Here is a 22,712-nt window from a genome sequence, read left to right on the forward strand (position 1 = left end):
CCAATAGGGCCATTGTAAGGTTCTTATGTGTAGTAGTTCCAACACACAAATCTTTAAGATTCAATAATTTTCCAGTGTACCTCTCTCAGAAACCATTCACTTCTGATTAGTGTTTATCTAAGGCAGAGCAGTCGTACCGTAAACATATAGGCCCATATAGCAAAGTAAAATTAAATGAGATGAGATAATGGCCATTTTTAACCAGGGCTTACAAAAAGTATGGAACAAGACTTGGCTTTAATATTCATATAAAAACATGCCTTTTTTTGAGATGCATAATAATCACATGTATCTCAAAAAGTGTGTTGCGGGAGGTATTGATCAACATAGCAGTGGAGGTATTTCTGCAGGTTTTGTATCTATTGTTCTGACAGCCTCTGTTGTCACTTTGAGGTGGGGAGCTTACTTCTGATAATGAGCTGGGCAAGGCTAGGGGGATTGTTTGAAGACCAGAAGAGGGGTTCAGGAAAATTTCTCTCAGGATGTGGTCCCCATCAAATATGGGCTGTAACTGTTTGATGACACCCTGTATGGGTTCTCATCTGGGATGACAAGTGACATCCAACGGTGTGCAATCAGTGAGGTTTTTTTCTGTACTGAAACAGGTTCTCCCAGTCATTTGGGTGGCCGGCTCTATGATGTGATCTACCTCTCTAGTGCAGTATCCTTGTTTAGTGAAGGCAGTCTTAAGTGGGTTTAGGTGTGAATATAGAACCACGATATCACCTCTTATGTCAATGTAAGTGTCAAATGAGTCACCATAAGGAGTTTCTTTAGAATGTGCCTTATTTAACAAGTATATTGAAAACAGGCCATTATCTGTAAAATATGTGCACTCACAATGACCTACACACACACACAAAATCCTTCCTGTGCATGCTTGCTGAGCTACTAGGTAGCAGAACCCATGTGGGTCTGCTGTGGTGAGGGATGAGGTGCAGGCTACAGGAAGCCCATGCAGAGGTTTCATCCCCCCTTTTTGCAACAGAGCTGTGAACTCTCCAGCATCTCCAGCCACCCAAACACAAAGGGAAATGGCTAGTGGACCCATTACCGTATGAATCCAATGGCCAAACCATGCTGCACGAGGTGGGAAGATGGAGATGCTGCAGACCACAGATCCACCGCAAACAGAGGTGTGAAAAATCTGCATGGACTTCCTGCATCCTCCCATTATTGCATGGATGCTGTGACCAAATTGCGTTGCAGGTGAGAGGGGAGAGAGACAGAGAAGCTACAGGGTATGTCTACACTGAATCTGGGAGCAATCCTCCCAGCCTACGTCCTTGTGCTAGCATGCTAAAAATAGCTATGTAGACTTTGCTTTCATATTGCAACTCAGGCTGGGGCTGGAGCTCGGGCTCAGGCTTTGAGTCACAATATCAAAGCAACATCTACACAGTTATTTTTTGGAAATTGGTGCACGCTCCCTTAGCATGAGTCTGGGCCTGGCTGGGGGGCTTGCTCCCACATGTAGTACAGACATCCCCACAGAGGGTTCTGCACCCCTGAGGTGGGAATAGCCACTGTCAAGCCACTCCATTTCTTGGGAGGCAGGGTGACACACTATTGCCTCTTTAGGGCCCCTAAATCAAGTTAATCTTTTTGGGTTGAGTGCAGGACAAACAATTTTAGTCAATTTACCTGTTTTTCCCGCTGGCAGTCATTTAAAAAATATAACAGAGATAATGTTACATTAAAACGACATAGGTTTGGTAAGAAGGCCTACTGAAATACACAATAAAAAAAATCAAGAGAAAAAAGTATTTTGCTTGCACACTATTTTCTAATGGCTTAGGGTGGAAATTCATTTAGGAATCAAGGGTCACAAAGAGGGTTGTGTGTATGCTTTTGCATTTAAAAAGTTATTTTCTTCTACTGTAAAGCAAAGAGTGTAGTCAGAGGAATCAATTGCATCCTGCTGTATGTCTCTCAACACTCTCTGTTGCTTTCAATTATTTAAAGGGAGCTATTTCACTGTCACATCCACTGAACCTTGACAACAGGGTTTTGGCCAAAGTGGGTTTGTGATTAACTGGTAAAATACATTTTGAGTTCTTGTAAAACAGTTAGCAGAAGGTCAGAAAAGCAGACAATTACCAAAACACTGAAAACCTCTTGCAACTTGAAATAGGTTTCCACATATTTCTAGTTTTTGAAAAGGACTCAGGATCATATATAGGCTCCAGTGGCTTGATGCCACAGTGACTTGCTACAAGAACTGCCTCAGCAGACTCCCTCCCCTGCCCCCTAGTGTGTACGATGCCATGCCAACACACAACACAGAAATGGGCCAGCAAAGGAGATCTGCAAATGCCAAAAAGAGGTTGCGATCTGAGAAACGCAGGATGTGTTAGGGCACATCAATATTAGTTACTACAGGAAAAAGATGGCAAATTATTGCCCTGGGCAAGAGATGCAGGCTGAATGTGGAGGGACCATATAGGGTGGCACATTTTGTGCCTTATACAGAGCTCGGCACAATGCAATAGATGAGGATAAGGGTGAAGAGGAGATACCTACTCCTAAGCAACTCCTCCCATCCTCATGAAAAGGGGCTGCTTTGTAGGGACTATGGGGATTCTCGCTATAGAGCTGGAGAAGTGCTTTCATCAAGCCAAACACAAGTTATCGGGCTCACAAAGGGAGGAATTACAATGATATTCTATGGCCTGTGTGATACAGGAAGTCAGCCTAGGTGATCTAACAGTCCTTTCTCACCTTGGAAGCCCTGAAACTATGAATCTCTGAAAGGCTCTGAAGCAGTGCTTCCATCGTACTGTAGTACTATCCAGAGGATTCCTTTCCTTTGCTCCCGAAGACATCTGCCCAGTGCCTGGCCTAGAATGCCTGGCCTAGTACTAAAGTTAGCTGCCAGAGAATTTCAGTCCTAAAATCCTCCTTAGCTGGAACAGTTTATGTGCATGAGGCTGTTCAAATGTGGAGAAAGTCTAGAGCTCAGTGGCTACAGTGTAATGCTGAATCAGGGCCTATATTACCAGCTAATGTACATCTCTTCTTTTGAAATCATTTAAAAACAACCTCACAGAGACTTGTTTGTTTCTAAAGAATTTATAACTGTACTACTCACCTTTCGTTTTGATTTTTATGGCTTTTTGTTGCTTGAATTCTGTCCCGAGTAAGTCATACAGTGCGGTTAGCTCAATCAGTGCTAAGGAATAGACTTTCTTCATGTCCTGAGGTGCCAGATCACCAATCTTTGTGGTACCCGTTTTGTCCTTTGGCAATCTGAAATTCTAGAACATAGGATTTGCATCATGGCAAATAAACAATCTCAACACACTGAAGGGCAAAGAAAAGTGACAAGTATAAAGGCCATTCTGCTGCGGTGGCACCACTTTTGTAATGAAACACGTTGCTACAGATGGGTGCCATAGGAGAGTGACATAGTTTAAAAAGCAGGCTGTCTGCAGCATGTAAATTCCCTATGCTTGTTGCATAATCAAACTTGCCTGGCAAAACCTATACACTGCAACGACCATATCTGATTGCAAAAAGCAAATCTCTGATGGATAGAACCCTGTCTAGCACACATAATTTGATCAGTATGCACTTCTGGGTGGTATCTCTTTCCTTTTCCCCTTTTTTTATGTTGCCTATTTAGGTTCCAACTTCACTGGGGCTTTGAGTAGATGCAGAAGTCTGCCTAGATGCAGTTGACTGTAGGATCAGATGATAAATTATTTGGGGCAGGAACCTGTCCTCTTATGTGTGTGTTTACACCTCACTCATTCTTGGGTGCCACATAAAAAATGAGTAATAGGAGGCTCACTGTTGTTCCCTCCCTCATTATTTAGTAGTTGTATTACCATACCACCATGGACTCCAGGCACGGAGCAGGGCCCATTGAGCTAGGCATGGTACAAACACAGAACAAAAAGATAAGCCCTGCCCATAAGAGCATATTTGACTTTACTTCTGCTTCCTGTGATACAGGAAGTCTAACTCTAGCAGGTAAGGGCTGGTTGCATCTCTTTTAAAGTATAACACACCAAGAACCGGGCAGGAGGATTACTCAAAAGCTAGACGTGGCATTCTTTCTGCTGGAAAGGACCCTGGATAACTTCATGGTCCTCTAGCCTCTGTTGGCTCCAAGGTATAGCTGAATTTGGGGTTGAAAACTCTGTGTGGCTGCTGAGCCAGCCCTTATTTATGATTGGTGGATGTAACCAGCTTCCTGCTTGGGATTTAATTAACACACTTTATATGCTTCTTGTTTCAAATCAGTATATAAGACCATTTGAATATGTGTGGGTCAGGGAGGGAAGGTCAGTACAGATCAGACATATCAATCGTCAGATCACTCCTTTTCTGAAATGTTTCGCTGCCCTAGGATTATTCACTCCTAAGGTTATGGAAAAGGCCATAGCCACTTTGGTGTGTAAACAGTCAAAAAGTAAAACTCCAGTAAACTGTTCTTTGAATATGTAAATAATGTGTGACTCTTCTACAATTGAGTCAAAGCCATCTCATAAGCCAGGCCACGGTTTCCATTCCTATTTTTCTCTGCATTACTGAAGTGTGAGTCAAACATTTTTCAAAGCCATTTCTCAATGTTTCATTAGTGTCAGGTTTATTGTATTAAAACTAAGGGAACGTTCAGTAATTATTACTGGCGGAAATGTTTGTGTGCTTATCTAAATTGAGTATTTGAAGAAAATTGAAACATTATTATTCCAAGCATTGAGTTTATTCAGACATGTTTGCACACAGTGTTTGACAAAAGAAATTGCTATTTTTTTCACACTGGTTATTAATTTGTAGTTTGTGTATGAGTGCATGTTTCTAATGTTTGTGAAATTCTAAGGCTGTTAGTATTGATTTAGCCTTCTTAAGAATAAGACACATCTCTTGAGAGATGGGAATGTGAAACCAGGGAGATACAAATCCTCACATTTTGGAAAGATTCCTTGACTCTTTGTTATAACAAAAATTAAATCTTTTCCAAAGGGTTAAAATGCCTCATTCCTGTACATGCTCATGTGTTATGTGCTGGGCATCTTAGCAGGTGCCATAAGCAGTATGCTTATGCATAGAAAATATGAAATCCAGAAATGATCAACGTATCTGTTGAAAAGGGACCCACCCCCAACCTGTACATCTCTATTACAAGTGTAAAGATAAACTCATTCTTCATTCTCATCCTTTCACCTCAGTGGTCACATGAGACTTCTGCTGGAGTCCATTAATGCTCTTTAACTAACAAAAGAGGTCTCTATTAAGTGATGCAAGGCACCTCACCCTATTAGTGTAGTGACCAAGGAACTAGGGCCAACACTAAATGGGGAAGATCCTCAGCTGGGGGACTTTGTCTGAATTCCATTCATGTCTAGCTGAGCGTCTGCCCCAATAAATATAACCTGAGTTTTCTGAACTGCAATGAAAATAACTATTACTGAGCAGACCACGTCAGGCTAAAGTCCTATTTTTAAGCATTACTAGTCCTCAATTTCTTTAAGATAAGGTACAGTGTTGAAAAGGTACTGGCATATAGTAGGTATAAGAATAAGATTTCCATATTTATTAAGGGCTGAATACTACTCTCCTAAAACACACACACTGAAGGGACCCAATCCAATGAGAGCAGGACCTTTAGGGGCCTGAAAGAAATAAAGCTATAGCATTCTGAATCTTCCTGTTCCAACCAATATCACAGAAACAATGTCAAAAAGGCTAAAATGAAGTTTATGAAATGACTACCACAATGAATGAGAAACACCTACAGGAAGTTGCGTATCGTCCTCTTTGCCTTTGCACATTTTGCCTATTGAGTTGTCTTTGAGATTGGCTGCCTGCTCTGCAAATGAAATCTCTAAATTGATATCAGTTTCAGAAACTGGCACATCCTCAAGCAGGGTGGTCTCTTCACTGATACCAACGCTGAACTCCGGATCTGAAAACAGAGGGGGGGGGGGGAAAAGTCATCAGCACTTTCAAATATTGCCTCTCTTGTCCTCTGGTTTGCATGAAAGTAAATATTTAGGACTCCAGACAGGTTAATCCTGTGCAGGAGGTGGAAACCCTTGGGGCAAAATCTCTGCTGGAGTAACTCCAATGGATGGAGTTATGTCAGCCGAGAATTTTCATCTCATGGAGTTGCCATGGAATAATTCTACCGAGGGGCAGAGTTTACCCACTCCTTATCCCTCATGGAAAAGGCAAAGCAGTCTATCCCAAATAAACCAGAGATTCCTGGGGTCTGCCAGAACCAAGAAGCTTCTGCTCAGAAGTCCCTTGCCTCAGATCTGCTTCCCATCCTCCTCTCTTCCTCTGGTGCCCTGCAACCATTAACTGCACAAGTCCGTCAGCAGCCAAGCTTCGCGGGGCAACCCTGAACACCAGGTCTTTGTCCTGCAGGTCTGAAACTGGTGTGTGGGATGGGGGTGCAGGTGTGAGTGTGAGAATTCAAGCAAGCATGACTGAGTTCTAACATTCTTATCCCCTTCCCATCGTGTAGTGCCTGAATCTCTCAAAGCTGCTACAAAGACGTGAGGAAGAGGTGAGCAGAGAAGTGTGGGAGCATGTAATGGTGGCACCACTTCTCTTTTCTTGTTGCCCTCAAGAAGGAACTGGGCACTGAACAAACAATTTAGGATAATAATACTTTTTTTGTTTTGTTTTTTAAATAGAGGCAGTTCTTTTACCATTTAACCCAGAAATAGCCTGCTTTTATAGGTAATTACCAGGTGTTTTTCATTACCAATGGGTCACCAGTACCAGGTGACAAGAGAAGGGTGCAAAGTGTTTTCAGGGGAAAAAATCATTTTAAATATTCTATTCTGTAAAAGAGAAATTCCAGTCAATACACAAAACAATTTATCTTATCACAAAGTACCAAAGAGAACTCAATCAGTCAAGGGTTCTGACTGGGTGAACATTCTGACATCTTCACCATCACCACCATCGTTGTTATTTGTAACTTGGTATCCCCACAAAGCTCCCCATCAGGATTTTTGTCCATTGTGAGAGGTTCTGTACAAGCACACTGGAAGACACTCTGGCTCCACTGACATCAAAGGCAAAATTCTCAGTGACTTCAATAGGGCCAGGAAGTCACCCTCTGGTCCTTGCCCCCACAAGCTCACAATCTGTTTAAAGACAAGATGCTGCAAGTGAGTGTGAAAACTAATGGAATGGGAAGTGGGACGGAAGGATGAGGAAAATCATAATAAGAGCATGTGTTTGTACAGACTAGCTGTTGTGTAATGAAACACTCAATAGATGCTTTGTTTTCACCACTGTGGGAAACTTAGGGGTGCCAATTCTCAGATGTCTCTGAATTCCCTACCCCGAATGGGGCAAGCCATGGCCCTAGGAAATAGCCTCACCTTGAGCAACTTCCCTATACTACTTCACTCTCACTGACCCTAGCGTAAGGGCTATGGTGGGGACAGGCTAGGTAAGGGAAAAAGTGCATTTGAAATGCTGCTGCACTCCAGCTATTCTCTGCTCTCCCTGGCCCACTGAAGGGCTTAAGCAGTGCTGCTGTTTCCCAAACCCAAACAGTGTGGGAAAGAATAAGTTACAAAATAAAACGTTTTGTTTTATTTAAAAAAATTGGCCCGCACTGGTTTGAAAAGTCTATATTTAAAGTAAAACTATTTGTGGAGTGCTTGGAGTTGAGACCATCCCATGCAAACAGCCCCAGCCAGGGCCATACCCTTGGAATTCTTCACACTGAAGGGCTGGCCTTAAGATCTTCACGTTGTGAAACCAGCAGCATCAGTTTCAGAGTAAGCCATAATGTCTAGCACTCGGTTAGGCCTTTGAGGTCCATTCAGCAGAGACTGAATCAGCTCCAAAGAGAGGAACGGTTTTAATTGGGGGCAGTATGCTTTTATTCTACTCGCAACTGAGTGTAAAGCTATGAGAAGTAGAATAAAAGAACTGTAAAATATACATATATGACCAGTTTCTCTCTTCAGAGTAGCTTCAGCCTGAACTGTGTTAGAACCTCAAAGGCTTCACTGAGCAGATGTGACGGCTCAAGCTGAAGCTGAAATTGGAGCTGCTGATTTCAGAAAAGCGATATAAAATGTCTTAGAATCGCAACACTTTTAGGGCCAAATTCAGCCCTGCATCAAGTCTACTGACTTCAGTTGGATTACACCACAGATATATTTGGCCCCAGTGTTTAATACATTTAAACTGATTTTTTAAATGGCAAAAGGGGAAATAGGGGTCTTATTCCTCTATTATTTTTATCAGGATGTTGTGGTTAATGTGGCTTGTCTGATCCATGCATCTTTTGCCCCATATCAGCTTGAAAGAGCACTATTGCTAGCAAAAAGTAATGCAGTAGTTCCTGTTTCAGCCCTCTGTTTAGATGGAAGTTTGGGGTTTGTTTTTTTGTTTTGTTTTTGTTTTTTGACTACTGACGGCTTTGTAATACTATACAAGCTTCAAAGACATGTGGAAATGCTGCTGTTCTCATTTGGGGCTTTGATGTTTGTGCAGTCCTGATCCTACTGCTTTGTGTTTATTAACTAGGAAACAGCTGTAAGAGGAAGTAGATTTGCTGTGTTGTCAATTTGCCAGTTGTGGTCAAAGTTTCGTATGACAGAAATGTGAGTGTGACACACACACAAAAAAAAGTAAATACTGGATATTAAAGGTGTGTTTTAAAACTGGGCCTACATCGTCATTTTGCTTCCCTGTGATGTATAAAGAAGGCTTGTGTTTAAAAAAAACTCATGGGAACATCAGAAAGGTTAAGTCTGGTCTTTCCTGAAGAACATAATGGATGTCCCAGAGGATGTATACTGTATACTCTGACTTATGTAAACTGTTAGGTCTCAGATTTTTATTGGAGGGGTGGAGTGGTTTTATCTTTAATTAACATGTTCTTCATAAAAAGGCTAATTGGTCATTGAATTTATACACACAAACTAACAGACAGTTTTAGACTGTCATTGTTTCACTAGCTCTCCAAATAAAGAGTCTTTCAGGTAGCACAGTCATTTATTTCTAACATTTAAAAAAAGTAGAAAGAAAAACTTTTGAAAAAATGTTTCAGGCCTTATTTATACACCATAAAGAAGCAAATAAGGGCACAGCTCCATTTTTTCCTTTAAGGAGATTCAATTCTTCCTTCAGTTACAAGGGTACTACTGCCACTGACTTCAATGACTTATGTAATTGAGGCAGAAATAGACCTTATTTTGGGGTTTGGGTGATTTTTCTCTCAATTTGGAATAGGAAAACTACTAAACAGAATGTTTGGAGCCTGATCCTACTTCCATTGAAGACAATGGGAGTTTGGCCACAGTCTCCTATAGGAACAGAACAGGCTCCAATACAGTAGACTATGTTTATGAACAGTTTGGGAAACAAATGTTGTACTGTGTGCATTAAGCTGAAACTAGCAAACAAACATCTCTCACATTTCCATCATTCCCCCTCTTCCACCGGTGCTGAAAGGGGGATTAGGGACTTCTAGGAATCACTAGGGCATTTTGTGGGCCTCCTGCTCCTTCCTGGACAGACACATGGGGCAGTCTCCTTTTAAAGAGAACCATTCTCTCCCACTCCCAACCATGCCTCATTCTTTCCTGACTGACAGCCACATTCCTGGGGCCAGCCTGGAAGAGTTTATAAATGCTGCTGACCTCAAATGTCTCACAGTGGACATGTGTCACAGAGGACTGAATCCCCCCCTTACCCTGAGGCTAGGGCTGGTACAGAGCCTGAGGGAGGTGGCTTGCCCCACCTCTAGCCTGCCCTGAAACACTTCCTGCCCCAGGAGCACCTGTGGAGTAGGGGGGAGGCATTCTGCACCCGGGACTATACCCTGGGAGGGCGGGCTGCTTTGTAGCCCCTTTGTGCTGACACAGCCAACACAGTGGGCTTGCAAGGCGACCATGAATGGGCCCAGATGGACCACACTCTGCCACTGGTCTACAGTCTGTATATTAGTTTCCAACTAGAGTTGTTTTTGACCTATATAGGTTATATCCATGTATCATATCTACCCGTGTACTAGCGCTGCAATCATACTCAGAGGAGGTTCTCAGGCTAACAGTCATCCAGTAAAGAAAGGAAGAAGCTGGTGATGGGACAGTGGCTGGAAAAGCGTCTATAGGTTTCTTTTAGTTAAGTGATGGTAAACGTCAAGCAAAGGAGTCAACTGATGTATATAAGGGATGTGGGAATTTGCATAATCAGAAAACAAGGGAAAGACATGCCCAGCTTGCATAGGACCCAATCTAACTCCCTTTAAAGCCAATGGATATCTGTCAGTGAGTGCTGGGTCAGGTACGAGACACTCCAAGGCCATATTCCCAGAGGCTGTTTCTGAGCACAGTTTTACTAAAATCATTGGAGCGTTGCCAGCTGAGGATCTGGCCCTAATTCTGGAAATTTCAGTGTGTCTTTCAACTAAGCCCTAGTCCCTCCAGTCCCTTAGCTGAAAGTCTCTTAGTAAGATCTGTTTTCTAACTGCCTGATCATTATGCTTTCGATTTACCCTTCCAAAAGCATCTTACTCAGCATGCTTACCCGGGAAGCTGGCCCTTTAAATCTGGAAGAAGCAACCAGCTGCAGCCTCACATTAGTCATCTTGTCTCTGGCTGTTGCTACTCTGAGTGGTGAGTTCTCAGGTTTTTTTTGTTTTTTTCTTAGCATATCTTTTCCTGAGGAAGTACCACATGTTCTCACTATCCTTAACTCAGCTCCTGTACACGATCATCTAAAGAGCACTGCATCTATTTACCTTCAGGGCATGCTGTGATTTTTTGTTTGGGCTTTTGATAAAGGAGTGAGGGTTGTGGATGGTTAAATATGTGAGATTTTTATAATTTCTGTTAGGCATAAAGCAGGTAGCCTGGTAAATGGTGTTTGACAGCTCAATATGTGTCCTTTGGATTTTATTTTTGTTTGTTTTGTAGATATACACACAAAAGCCATGGAGATAGAGGTTTCAAGAAATCCAAATAAATGAACCTTCCCATGGATACTAAACATACTAGGACTAATTGACTAGATTGAACTGTCCCCCCCCGGATTGGGCCAGTCAGAAAAGAACAAATGTGAACAATGGGGAGCCTTTCACATTTCCTGAGTTTGCTGACATCTGTTCAACCAAGGAAGAGTTTAGGTTAGGGTAGAAGAAAAATGACAGTGGAAACAGGCTCAAGGAATCTCAGTTCACCTGCTCCATGGAATTTTCAGAATAATTATCAATAGCAGTAGTAGGCAGTGTGGCCTAGTGGACAGAGCACTGGATTCAAGAGACCTCAGTTCTAGTCCCGGATCTCCTGCTTATGATCGTGTCTCATTTTCCCTTCTGTAAAATGGGGCTAGAGATCCTACGAACACCTCTGTGAAACAGGTTGAGATCTGCTGATAAAAGGAGCAAGGTATTATTATAGCATCACCATCCTCAACCTGGCACTCTTAACACTCTTGAGAAATGGATGCTTCAGATACCTAACTAGGAGCAATCATCGCTTTCAGAATATGACAAACCATAGATTCACATCCATTAACAAGTTTAAAAACGTGGAACATAGAAAACAGAGGTATCATTATGATTTAAATTTCTAAAAAAAGTAAAAATCTATTATAAGAAATGATACTAGTGCACTTTTCAGGTAAAACTGGTAAAAGCATTTTAACTTTACAATAATGCTTCTGGATTTAGATTTCATAGGTATTTGGTGTCTTCCAAACCCCAGACAATGTTTATTTATGGCCTTTAAAGCCAATCACTGTTTACATAACACCAGTAGTCTTGAAGAAAGGGATCGTGGCACAGCCCTGAAACAGGCGCAGCAGTTTTTATTGCAGCTCAAGTTGGATGGCTTTCCTGCAAAAATGAACTGATTTTCTTCTTGTTCTAATCTCAGGAACAGAGCCCACTTTGGCATGTTGGCAAAAGCAGAAGTGTATTAGGATGTATGTAGGCTGCATTTGCCTTGCCCATCGCAATCTGTGCTGGGGAGAGCTAACATATGGAATTTGCCTTTCAGAACTTCCCATTTCTAAAAGGTTCATCGGGGCTACTGAAAAAAAAGCACCAGATGTGATAAAACACTGCAATAATTGCTTGGTAATTTTCCAGCCCCAAATTTTAGTGTAGTTTCTTGACACAAGCACCAGGCTTCTCTTCCTTCCTTTGTGCTGATGCAGCATTTTGGCAGCTCTCCCAGTTGTTCACAGTTCTTATCAACGAAAGCTTTGCTGAGAGCAGGAGAGGGTAAGATTAATAATGCTTCTGGAAACACAAGAATTGTGTGGGGCTCATTTCTATCCCCCTCTCTCTCTTTACATTGTTTATGTTTTCTTATTCATCGTTCCTGTTTTTATCATTGTTAGCTATTTCTCCAAAATACTTCTTAAATTTGGAGGTGGTTAATCAGTCTTCCTGTCTATGTTGCTACAAAGTGTCCAGCATAATATCTAGATCAGGGGTGGGAAAACTACAACCCACAGGCCACATCTGGCCTGTCAGGGCTTTGGATCTGGCCCACAGGATTTCCACCCCAGTGGCACCGTGGGCCCAGTGCCGCTCCCAGAAGCGTCCAGCACCATGTCCCTGTGGCCCCCAGGGGCAGGGGCACAGGGCTCCATGTGCTGCCCTAGCCTCCAGGCACCGCCCCGCCCCCCAGCTCCCATTCATAGACTTTAAACTCAGAAGGGACCATTATGATCATCTAGTCTGACCTCCTGCACAACACAACACAGGCCACAGAATCTCACACACCCACCCACTCCTGTATCAAACCTGCGTCTGAGCCACTGAAGTCCTCAAATCGTGGTTTAAAGACTTCAAGGTGCAGAGAACCTTCCGCGGCCAACGGGAGCTTTAGGGGAGGTACCCACAGGCAAGTGCAGCACGAGGAGCCCTCTGCCTCCCCAACCCCAGAGGCCACAGGGACATGGTGGTGGCCGCTTCTGGGAGCAACGTGGGGTCAGGGCAGGCAGGCAGGGAGCCTGCCCTGGCCTCTGTGTGTGCTGCCCCGGAGCCACTCCAGGTAAGCGGTGCCAGGCTGAAGCTTGCACCCCTCCTGCACCCCAACTCCCTGCCCTGAGCCCCCTGCCACACCTTGCACACTCCTGCACCCCAAACCTCCACCCTGAGCCCCCTGTCGCACCCCACATCCCTCCTGCACCCCCTACCCCTGCCCGAGCCCCCTTCGCACTCTGCACCCCTCCTGCACCCCTGCCCTGAGCCCCTTCTTGCACTGTGCACCTCTCCTCCACCCCAACCCCCTTCCCTGAGTCCCCCATACACCCTACAACCCTCCTCTGCCCACACTCCCTCCTGCACCCCAACCTCCTGCCCTGTCCCTGCATGCAATTTCCCCACACAAATGTGGCCCTCGGGCCAAAATGCTTCCCCACCCCTGATCTAGATGCTCTCCAATCACTTGTTTGTTTGTTTTTTTAAGGAAAGAGTAAGTCTCTAGAAAAATAATAGAAGTATTTAGAGCAAATTCAGGACTTGAGTGGCTGGAACTATGACTTCATTGTACCTTTATGGTCCAGGGTACTGTTGCAAGTGGTGAGCAGCTGCATAGGCCCAAAAGGAGCTCCAGGAGACATGCAAACCAGCCACAACCCCTTACTACAGGGGCTGAAGAGCTACTGTCAAGCACAAGAGGTGAAATCTGGATTCACTGAAATCAGCGGGAGTTTTGCCATTGATTTTAGGGAGGCCAAGATTTCATCAAAGGGCTGCAATTAGGCCCTGTCCCTGTATGGGCTCATCTTTATGCCCTCTCTCTGTACCTCACCCCGTTGTTCAACTGGACAGGGCAGGGCAGAACCTACCCCTAAAGGCAGTGAACTCTCCGCTGCTTTCTGTTCTCTCCATGAATATAGTCAAACATGGATAATTTCTCTCACTTTGAGCCCTAAATATATAGCAAATCCTTACATTTTTCTTAGTTCTTTTGCTTTTTCTCTGTCCTCTTTAGTGATCAGCTTATCCACAGCTCTTGTTTCTTGTGTTGAAAGTGTAGAAGACAGACAATCAAAGGGATAAAAATGAAGAGCTGAGAATCCATGATTAGAGCAGACCTTTATCAAATTGTTCTGCTGTAAAATCATCACAAGATTTACCAGACTTTTCAAAGGACACCATCCATAAATGCATTTTAAAATGTTACAAACTTGGAAAGATGTGGGCCACAGCTACATTCATACAGTTTATCCAGTTGCTTTTTTTCTCTGAAATGTTACTGAAAACGTGGACCTGTTTTTCAGTATGCCGTGAAGCTAAGACACTATGGAACAAACAAACAAACAAACAAAAAAAGAGCATAGGAGCTGCTCAGCATTACCATCTTTCACTTCATCTTGAGCTTCACTTTTATTCTCTCTTGCTGTCACAGATGAGGGCTCACTCTCACCAGAGACCTAAAAAAGCAAAAAGAAATCAAGCCATCTCTAAGCTCAAATACCAATAGCTTATTACAGCAAATGACAGAATGTAAGCAACTCCTTTGGCCCTGATCTTGTGTGTGGGTAGACTTGCAAGCCAGGAGAGCCCCTCTGAAGTCAATGGGACTCCACGGGGGTGCAGCAGTCCACCTATGGACTGTCAGTTGTGGGATTGGGGTGTTTGATAAGAGCCTCTTAATCAGAAATGGGACATAAGAAATTAAGTCCCTCAACCAGAAACACAATTAGACACAAACTTAGTTCTGGTGTCACTTCTGCTTCACCATAATATGCAAAATGAATGGGAAAGGCTAGAATTTGAATTAAAGCCACAGTCTGCACTGGCAGGGATGTAGAGGGGAGATTATATATAATATAGGCACAGAACTGGGTCTCAGGAGACCTGAGTTCAGTTCCTGGCTGTGCCCCTGGCCCGCTGTGTGACCTTCGGCAAGTCACTTTAACCTCACAGTGGCTCAGTTTCTTTATCTGTAAAAGAGGTATATAACGCTGACCTCCTTTGTAAAGTGCTTTGAGATGTATGAGTGAAAGCACTATGCAAGAATTAGGTGTTATTATATTATTTCAATGGGAGCTCCCAGGAGGAATTCTGATGGATTCAGCCCAAAAGTGCAAGCTGCAGCAGAAGCACTGTCACCCTGGTGCAGAATGTACCATGCACTCCCTCCTGTAATTTGATGGGTCCAGGACAGCTCTGGCCCTGCTGTCATCCCAGTCCTTGTTGGGGGAGGCTAGCAATGTTAGCTGTGCATACTGTTTGCATTCCCAGCAACAGTATGGCTAGGCCATTCCACAAAAGGACAAGAGGGAGGAAGGACAAAGGCCACTTGTGCCATTTTTTCTCCCATAGTGCAGCCTTGCAGGGCCAACTACAATCCAGCCCTGAGTTTGTAAACAACCAAGACTTCTGAAGTTCCATTGCTTGTTTATGTCTAAGATTATTACGGATACAGTATTCAGAATTTGCCAGGAAATCTTTATACTCTTGGTCCATATAGTTTCTTATTTCCATATTAAAGTTTTATTAACTCCCTGAACAGCCCAGAATGTTTACTAGATGCTATGTGATCTGGCTCTGCCTGGCATTTTAGATAAGTGCTGTACAGCCCAAGACTTGGGGAGAAGAGTGAACTGCAAAACTCTGGTAAAAAAGCAAGTCAGGTTCATTTTGTTTTAAAATGCAAGATCCTGAAAGGCAAATCCTACTCCTACCTCTGTGGGTGCAGAGAGTGCCAGAACTACTGCTGTTCCCCAGCGCTGGAGTGGGGCGGAGCAGGAGGTGGGGGGCTTTTGAAGGGGATATGCAATCCCAGTGCACGAAGAGCATAGCTCCAGAGGACTCTCAGTGAAGTCACATAGCTGCTCTTTGAGAACATGGCAAGGAAAGGTGTCATGGAAGGATCCATGACTCCATAGCTTTTTTCCTGTCCTACCTCTTTACCATTGGTAGAGGAGGGATACAAAAGACAGGCAGAAGCTGTATTAAGTTGGAGTATCAGCAGCAGAGTGGCTTCACTCCTGTTTTGTGGCATGGAAGGGACAGTGGTAGGAAGATTTTTTTTTTTTTTTTTTTTAATTTAGACCCTTCTCTTTGGTACATGCTGCAGGATTACAGGTACTTGTTTGTGCTGCATAATTTATGGCTTGAATACAAGAACTTGAATGTCCTTTTTCATGCTGAATTAACACAGTTAAGAGTGAAATGATACTGCTGTAAAGTGCATTTGATCCCACCTCTGCGATGTAACAGTATAACAATGTATAACATAAGAACACAACTTCACTTTTTGGTATAACCTGTTTCATACAAAATGGGCCCCAGAATGTTTTGCAGAACTAACTGTCCCAAGTCCCATATTCCCCTCTCCATCCATATGCAGAGGGGAGCTTGATCTTGGTGAAAGGGAAATTCTGTCTCTGCAGCATGTATCTTACAAACTTCCTCTGGAGAATTTTAGTTCCACGGTGTTAGAAGGGATGAGTCAAGTGTGGGGGGAAATCAACCAGTCTCAGTTTCTCCACCTCGCTGCCACCACTTGAAGTACAATGCTCAGGAACAAAAATGAGAGCAAGTGGCCACAAAGCAAATGTCAAGGAACAAGGCCTCCATGTGGATGGCCCTGCGCCACCATCAGATTAGTGTCTTCTCCCAGCTGAAGGCCTAGCTGCTGCTTTGGCGGGCTGGAGGGGAGAAGAGGTCAAACCCCACTCTCTCAACAGAAAAATTACCAGGCAACTCCCTAAACTGAATCCAAGTTTCTTCTCCCATGTGTGGCTTACTCCTGTATAGGGAAGAATAGCTCTTCCTTTTTATGTTTAATATTTTCTTTTGAAAACTCCACTCTGTGTGCTAAAAGTATTCAGCATTGGCCTAACCTTGCTGCCACTGAAGTCAATGGGAGTTTTACTATTGACTTTAGGGAGCAGAGTTAGGCCAGTACTGAACCCTTCTGAAAAGACCAACCAGTGTTTTAGCAGAGCAGAACAAAGCCAAACCACACTAAGGAGCTTACTTTTTCCTTTGAATCACTTTGTTGCCTGAAGATATCTCTGACGTCAGGAACCTGGTACGGCTTGTTTTTTTTCCTCAGGGTTTGAGAGACAGTCTCCACTCGCTTCTGTACTGCTGCTGTCTGAGTTCGCGTCAATGTGGACAGAAACACCACGCTGTCTAGGGACTCTCCTGTGCTCTCACTAAAAAGGTTTGACAGTCCAGCTTCCTTTAACCACTCTTCTTCCAACTCTCCCTCTGTGCCAGGAGAGAAGAGAAAAATCACAGGACAAATGCTAGATTTTGGGTCTGAGCTCTGTAGCTGAGCACAATGGGTTAAGGCACACAGTGTAATCTGTGTGAACCTACAGGACAAGGTCCAGGAGGTTCTGCAAGTGGAGTGCAATTCTTAGCATGGTCACACATTCTATTAAGGGGATGCTTATGGTGTCTGAAAAGTTAATAGGTGATGAACCTTTTTTAAAAAAAAATTTTTACTGTAGATTGTGATAGAATCTGACAAGTCAACAGGTGGTTTATAACAGTCTATAGCACCTTAAGCTGAGGCGCTTATAACCATCTATCTCATAACAGGCTTATTAATTTTATGAATTAATCCTTCATAAGCATTTACAAACATGACCCTTACTGTGCTTCACTGTTTCAACTTCTAACTAAGCAGTAAAGATCTGTTTCTCTGACAACTGTCCCTATTCCAGTGGAGGGGGTGGGGGGGAGGAAGCTTGAAAGCCTTTAACCAGCGCCACTTTATTTATAGTTCAGTGCTCAATCTTTTTATATCATTAATTTAAATTTGTTTGCCTTGTTTTTTTAGTACATTAATTCCTATAGCTTTTCACTAGTGTGATCTAGTTCAATTTGATCAGGGGTGATTCAATCTAATAGGCGATTTTAATGCAATTTTTAATTATCTCTACTGATGCTGTCTCTAATCTGTACTGATATCCAGTAAGATGATCATTGCTTTGTTGTTTCTGGCTGATAATGTATCTTAAGGCAGAAGGCATCTGTTAATTATTGCAATTGACCAAGAGTGTAATATAACCTGTAAGCTTCAAACAAAAGTTACATAATGGTGCTTTATTAAAAATTGCTACCAAACCCTGTACTGATGTGGAGTGGATTGTGCTGACCTTTGATGTTGCCCTCAAGTTTTTAAAGGTCATTAAGTATATAGAGCTGGAGTCTCATCTCAGTTAAGTCAATAGAGTAGCCCTGGATTGATATCAGTTTATCTGAGATATGAATCTGGCACATACTCTTCAATATTGTTATTGATTGTAGCCTAGTTTCTCTTAAACCCTGGTGAGCATCTTTGCATTCATGGACAAATGAAAGAGTAGAGCTCTTACTGAACAGCACTGGAGTCCGTATTACGCATTTGTTACTGCATTGGGGCCACTGCCTGAACTTGTTACTCTGACAAAACTCATGGAAAAAGTGCCTACGGAAGCTAGTATGAGCATGAGGCTCCCTGAAAGTCTATGAGACTTGTGCTCTTAACTCACTGATCATCTTTGAAAATCCCACCCCAAAACTTTAATTTACCATTTTTAGAATTGTGTGGGGGTTTTTCCTAACAATTTTGTATCTTTGGGGGAAAACACACGCTATATTGTTGAATATAAATCCTTACTTTACATTTACATTACTTTTACATTCTGGTATTCAGGGCTTTGGATTTTTATTGGAAAAGTCAGCGGTTGACATATTAGATCAGTCCACCTCACCCATAAGCCTGTCTCCAACAGGAACTTGTACCTGATTTTTCGCAGGAAGGTCTAAAACCCCCATCATAGATTATACCATGTCACAACTGTAGGAGTTGTTGCTTTTTAAACCCAGGCAGTCAGTGGTTGGCTTCTGTTCTGAAGCATGAGATTGTATGCCCATTATGCAATTTTATCTTACCTATTGTAATTACGAATTGTATTAACAAATCCTTTTCTTCTTAAATACAAGAATATAAATCTGTCTATAAAGTTTAAATTAGAATAATTTGAAAATAAAGAACATCTGGAAATACCTTTTAAGGAAAATAAAACTGGAATTTTCTCTCTTCTGGCATAACTCTCTTTAAGGACAGATTTTTTTTTTAAAAGCAGCCACTAATTTTGGGTACCTCATTTTTTGGGTGTCCAATTTAAGGCACCCAAGACCTAGTTTGTAGAAGTGCTGGGTACCTCCTATTGACTCATTTGGAGTTGTTGGATCCTCAGCACCTCTGAAAATAAATCCTAAGGTATCTCAAAATCAGTGGCCACTAAAATAATCATTCATCAAAATGTTACCATCAGGCTCTTTCACCACAACCACTTCTTGCTCTCTATGATTATTTTTGCTGGTTTCATGGATGTTCTCAAGTTCTTTCCAATAGTCATCCATAGATAACTCATCCAAGGAATCCTGGGAACTTGAGCGGTCAATTTGCGGCCTCTCTGTGGACTTCTTAGAGTTGTCATGGTTCATTGTATACTGGCCAGATCTGCGGCTATAAGAATACACAAACAAATTAATCTTCAGTAAATGATTCAGAGTGCAAGATATAGAGATATCAGAACAGACAGTTAGTATTAACTAACAAAGATATAAAAGCAAACTTAACACTGAAATGAACAACAAGACACTAATTACACTTTGTCTGGTATGTTTTAAATTAACATCTCCACTATGCACATCTTCTAAATCTGGAAGCCCACCAGAGCATTTTCATGGAGGCCAAGTATTGGGAGGATGGGAGGAGAGAATGGATTCCAAGTTCTCTGAAATTAATCTGAGTTTTATTAAAAGTTTCACTAGTTTTAACAATATCCCAAATTTAGCTCCACTGATGTTCAATAACAGGAGATGTTTTTCCAGTAACTAGCAATCATTTCTTCTCCAGCTCCGCTATGAATTACATCTCTGTCCATGAGTGTCTGCATATAATGATAAACTTCTAAAATATGAGCAAATTCCCAAGGGTGATTTATGTTGAAAAACAAGCTACTTGATAATTAAATAAGGAAGTGCTTGGTATTCAAATTGTGGATAAGGCATTACCGATGCAGCTCCTACTGATGAAGATACTGACTACTTGTCCTCAATAACATTCAGAAGAGGCAAGGTTCATGGCCTAATACAACTGTTCTGGCTGAGAGGGAGGGGAGTTTTTACATTAATACATGTTTTAGATTATTCATAAATTTCAACATCAATTTTGCTACTTACAATGTATACTAAGCCAGGATTTCCCATCCAAGTAACATGCTAATCATAGAATATTAAAGTTGGAAGAGACCTCAGGAGGTCATCTAGTTCAATTCCCTGCTCAGAGCAGGACCAACACCAACTAAATCATCCCAGCCAGGGCTTTGTCAAGCCGGGCCTTAAAAACCTCTAAGGAAGGAGATTCCACCACCTCCCTACGTAACCTATTCCAGTACTTCACCACCCTCCTAGTGAAACAGTGTTTCCTAAAATCCAGCCTAGACCTTCCCCACTGCAACTTAAGACCAATGCTTCTTGTTTGTCATCTGCCACCACTGAGAACAGACGGGATCCATCCTCATTGGAAACCCCTTCAGGTAGTTGAAGTCTGCTATCAAATCCTCCCTCACTCTTCTCTTCTGCAGACCAAATAACCCCAGTTCCCTCAGCCTCTCCTCGTAAGTCATGTGCCCCAGCCCCCTAATCATTTTCATTGCCCTCTGCTGGACTCTCTCCAATTTGTCCACATCCCTTCTGAAGAGGGGAATAATCACTTTCCTCAATCTGATGGCAATGCTCTTACTAATACAGCCCAATATGCCATTGTCCTTCTTGGCAACAAGGGCACACTGTTCACTCATATCCAGCTTCTCATCCACTGTAATCCCCAGATCCTTTTCTGCAGAACTGCTGCTTAGCTAGTCGGTCCCCAGCCTGTAGCCGTGCATGGGATTCTTCCTTCCTAAGTGCAGGACTCTGCACTTGTCATTGTTGAACCTCATCAGATTTCTTTTGGCCCAATCCTCCAATTCATCTAGGTCACTCTGGACCCTATCCCTATCCTCTAGCGTATCTACCTCTCCTCCTAGCTTAGTGTCATCTGCAAACTTGCTGAAGGTGCAATCCTTCCCATCATCCAGATCATTAATAAAGATGTTGAACACAACCAGCCCCATGATACTGCTTGATACCGGCTGCCAACTAGACATTGAGCCGTTGATCACTACCTGTTGAGCCTAATGATCTAGCCAGCTTTCTATCCACCTTATAGTCCATTCATTCAATCCATAATTCTTTAACTTGCTGGCAAGAATACTGTGGGCAACTGTATCAAAAGCTTTGCAAAAGTCAAGATCTATCACATCCACTGCTTTCCCCATATGCACAGAGCCAGTTATCTCATCATAGAAGGCAATCAGGTTGGTCACCATGATTTGCCCTTGGTGAATCCATGTTGACTGTTCCTGACCACCTTCCTCTCCTCCAAGTGCTTCAAAATGGTTTCTTGAGGACCTGCTCCATGATTTTGCTGGGAACTGAAGTGAGCCTGACCGGTCTGTAGTTCCCCAGGTTCTCTTTCTTCCCTTTTTTAAATATGGACACTATACTAGCCTTTTTCCAATCATCCAGGACCTCTCCCAATTGCCATGAATTTTCAAAGATAATGGCCAATCACTCTGCAATCACATCAGCCAACTCCTTCAGCAACCTTGGATGCATTAGATCTAGCCCCATAGATTTCTGCATGTCCAGCTTTTCTAAATAGTCTTTAACCTGTTCTTTCCCCACTAAGGGCTGCTCACCACCTCCCCATACTGTGTTGCCCAGTGCAGCAGTCTCGGAGCTGACCTTGTCTGTAAAGATAGAGGCAAAAAAAGCATTGAGTACTTCAGCTTTTTCCACATCACCTGTCATTAGATTGCCTCCCCCATTCAGGAAAGGTCCCACACTTTCCCTGACCATCTTCTTGTTGCTAACATAGCTGTAGAAACCCTTCTTGTTACCCTTCACATCCCCTGCTAGCTGCAACTCCAGTTGTGCCTTGGCCTTCCTGATTACACCCCTGCATGCTCTAGCAATACTTTTATACTCCTCCCTTGTCATCTATCCAAATTTCCATTTCTTTTAAGCTTCCTTTTTCAGTTTAAGCTCACTGAAGATTTTACTATTAAGCCAAGCTGGTCGCAACTGTATCAAAAGCTTTGCAAAAGTCAAGATCTATCACACATCACTGCTTTCCCATATGCACAGAGCCAGTTATCTCATCATAGAAGGCAATCAGGTTGGTCACCATGATTTGCCCTTGGTGAATCCATGTTGACTGTTCCTGACCACCTTCCTCTCCTCCAAGTGCTTCAAAATGGTTCTTGAGGACCTGCTCCATGATTTTGCTGGGAACTGAAGTGAGCCTGACGGTCTGTATTCCCCAGGTTCTCTTTCTTCCTTTTTAAATATGGACACTATACTAGCCTTTTCCAAATCATCCAGGTCTCCAATTGCCATGAATTTTCAAAGATAATGGCCATCACTCTGCAATCACATCAGCCAACTCCTCAGCAACCTTGGATGCATTAGTCTATGCCCCATAGATTTCTGCATGTCCAGCTTTTCTAAATAGTCTTTAACCTGTTCTTTCCCCACTAAGGGCTGCTCACCACCTCCCAATACTGTGTTGCCCAGTGCAGCAGTCTCGAGCTGACCTTGTCTGTAAAGATAGAGGCAAAAAAAGCATTGAGTACTTCAGCTTTTTCCACATCACCTGTCATTAGATTGCCTCCCCATTCAGGAAAGGTCCCACACTTTC

The 22,712-nt window shown here is 42.9% G+C and overlaps 1 protein-coding gene across 5 annotated transcripts in view; it reads right to left on the reverse strand.

Annotated features, from left to right (window-relative positions):
• The window catches only part of ARHGAP18 (Rho GTPase activating protein 18), a 144,017-nt gene that overhangs the window by 31,214 nt on the left and 90,091 nt on the right, over positions 1-22,712 (reverse strand). For 4 of the 5 annotated variants that reach the window (XM_032803468.2, XM_032803467.2, XM_032803470.2 and 1 more), the window contains 5 exons: positions 19,231-19,430; positions 16,941-17,176; positions 14,307-14,382; positions 5,745-5,914; positions 3,092-3,257 (listed from right to left, as the gene is read on the reverse strand). In XM_032803468.2, coding sequence (XP_032659359.1) covers positions 3,092-3,257; positions 5,745-5,914; positions 14,307-14,382; positions 16,941-17,176; positions 19,231-19,430 — 848 coding nt within the window. The remainder of the gene's footprint in view (positions 1-3,091; positions 3,258-5,744; positions 5,915-14,306; positions 14,383-16,940; positions 17,177-19,230; positions 19,431-22,712) is intronic. The other variant, XM_075063940.1, reaches the window with a different exon arrangement.

The sequence above is a fragment of the Chelonoidis abingdonii genome, chromosome 3, assembly GCF_003597395.2.
Source record: "Chelonoidis abingdonii isolate Lonesome George chromosome 3, CheloAbing_2.0, whole genome shotgun sequence".
Taxonomy (NCBI): Eukaryota; Metazoa; Chordata; order Testudines; family Testudinidae; genus Chelonoidis; species Chelonoidis abingdonii.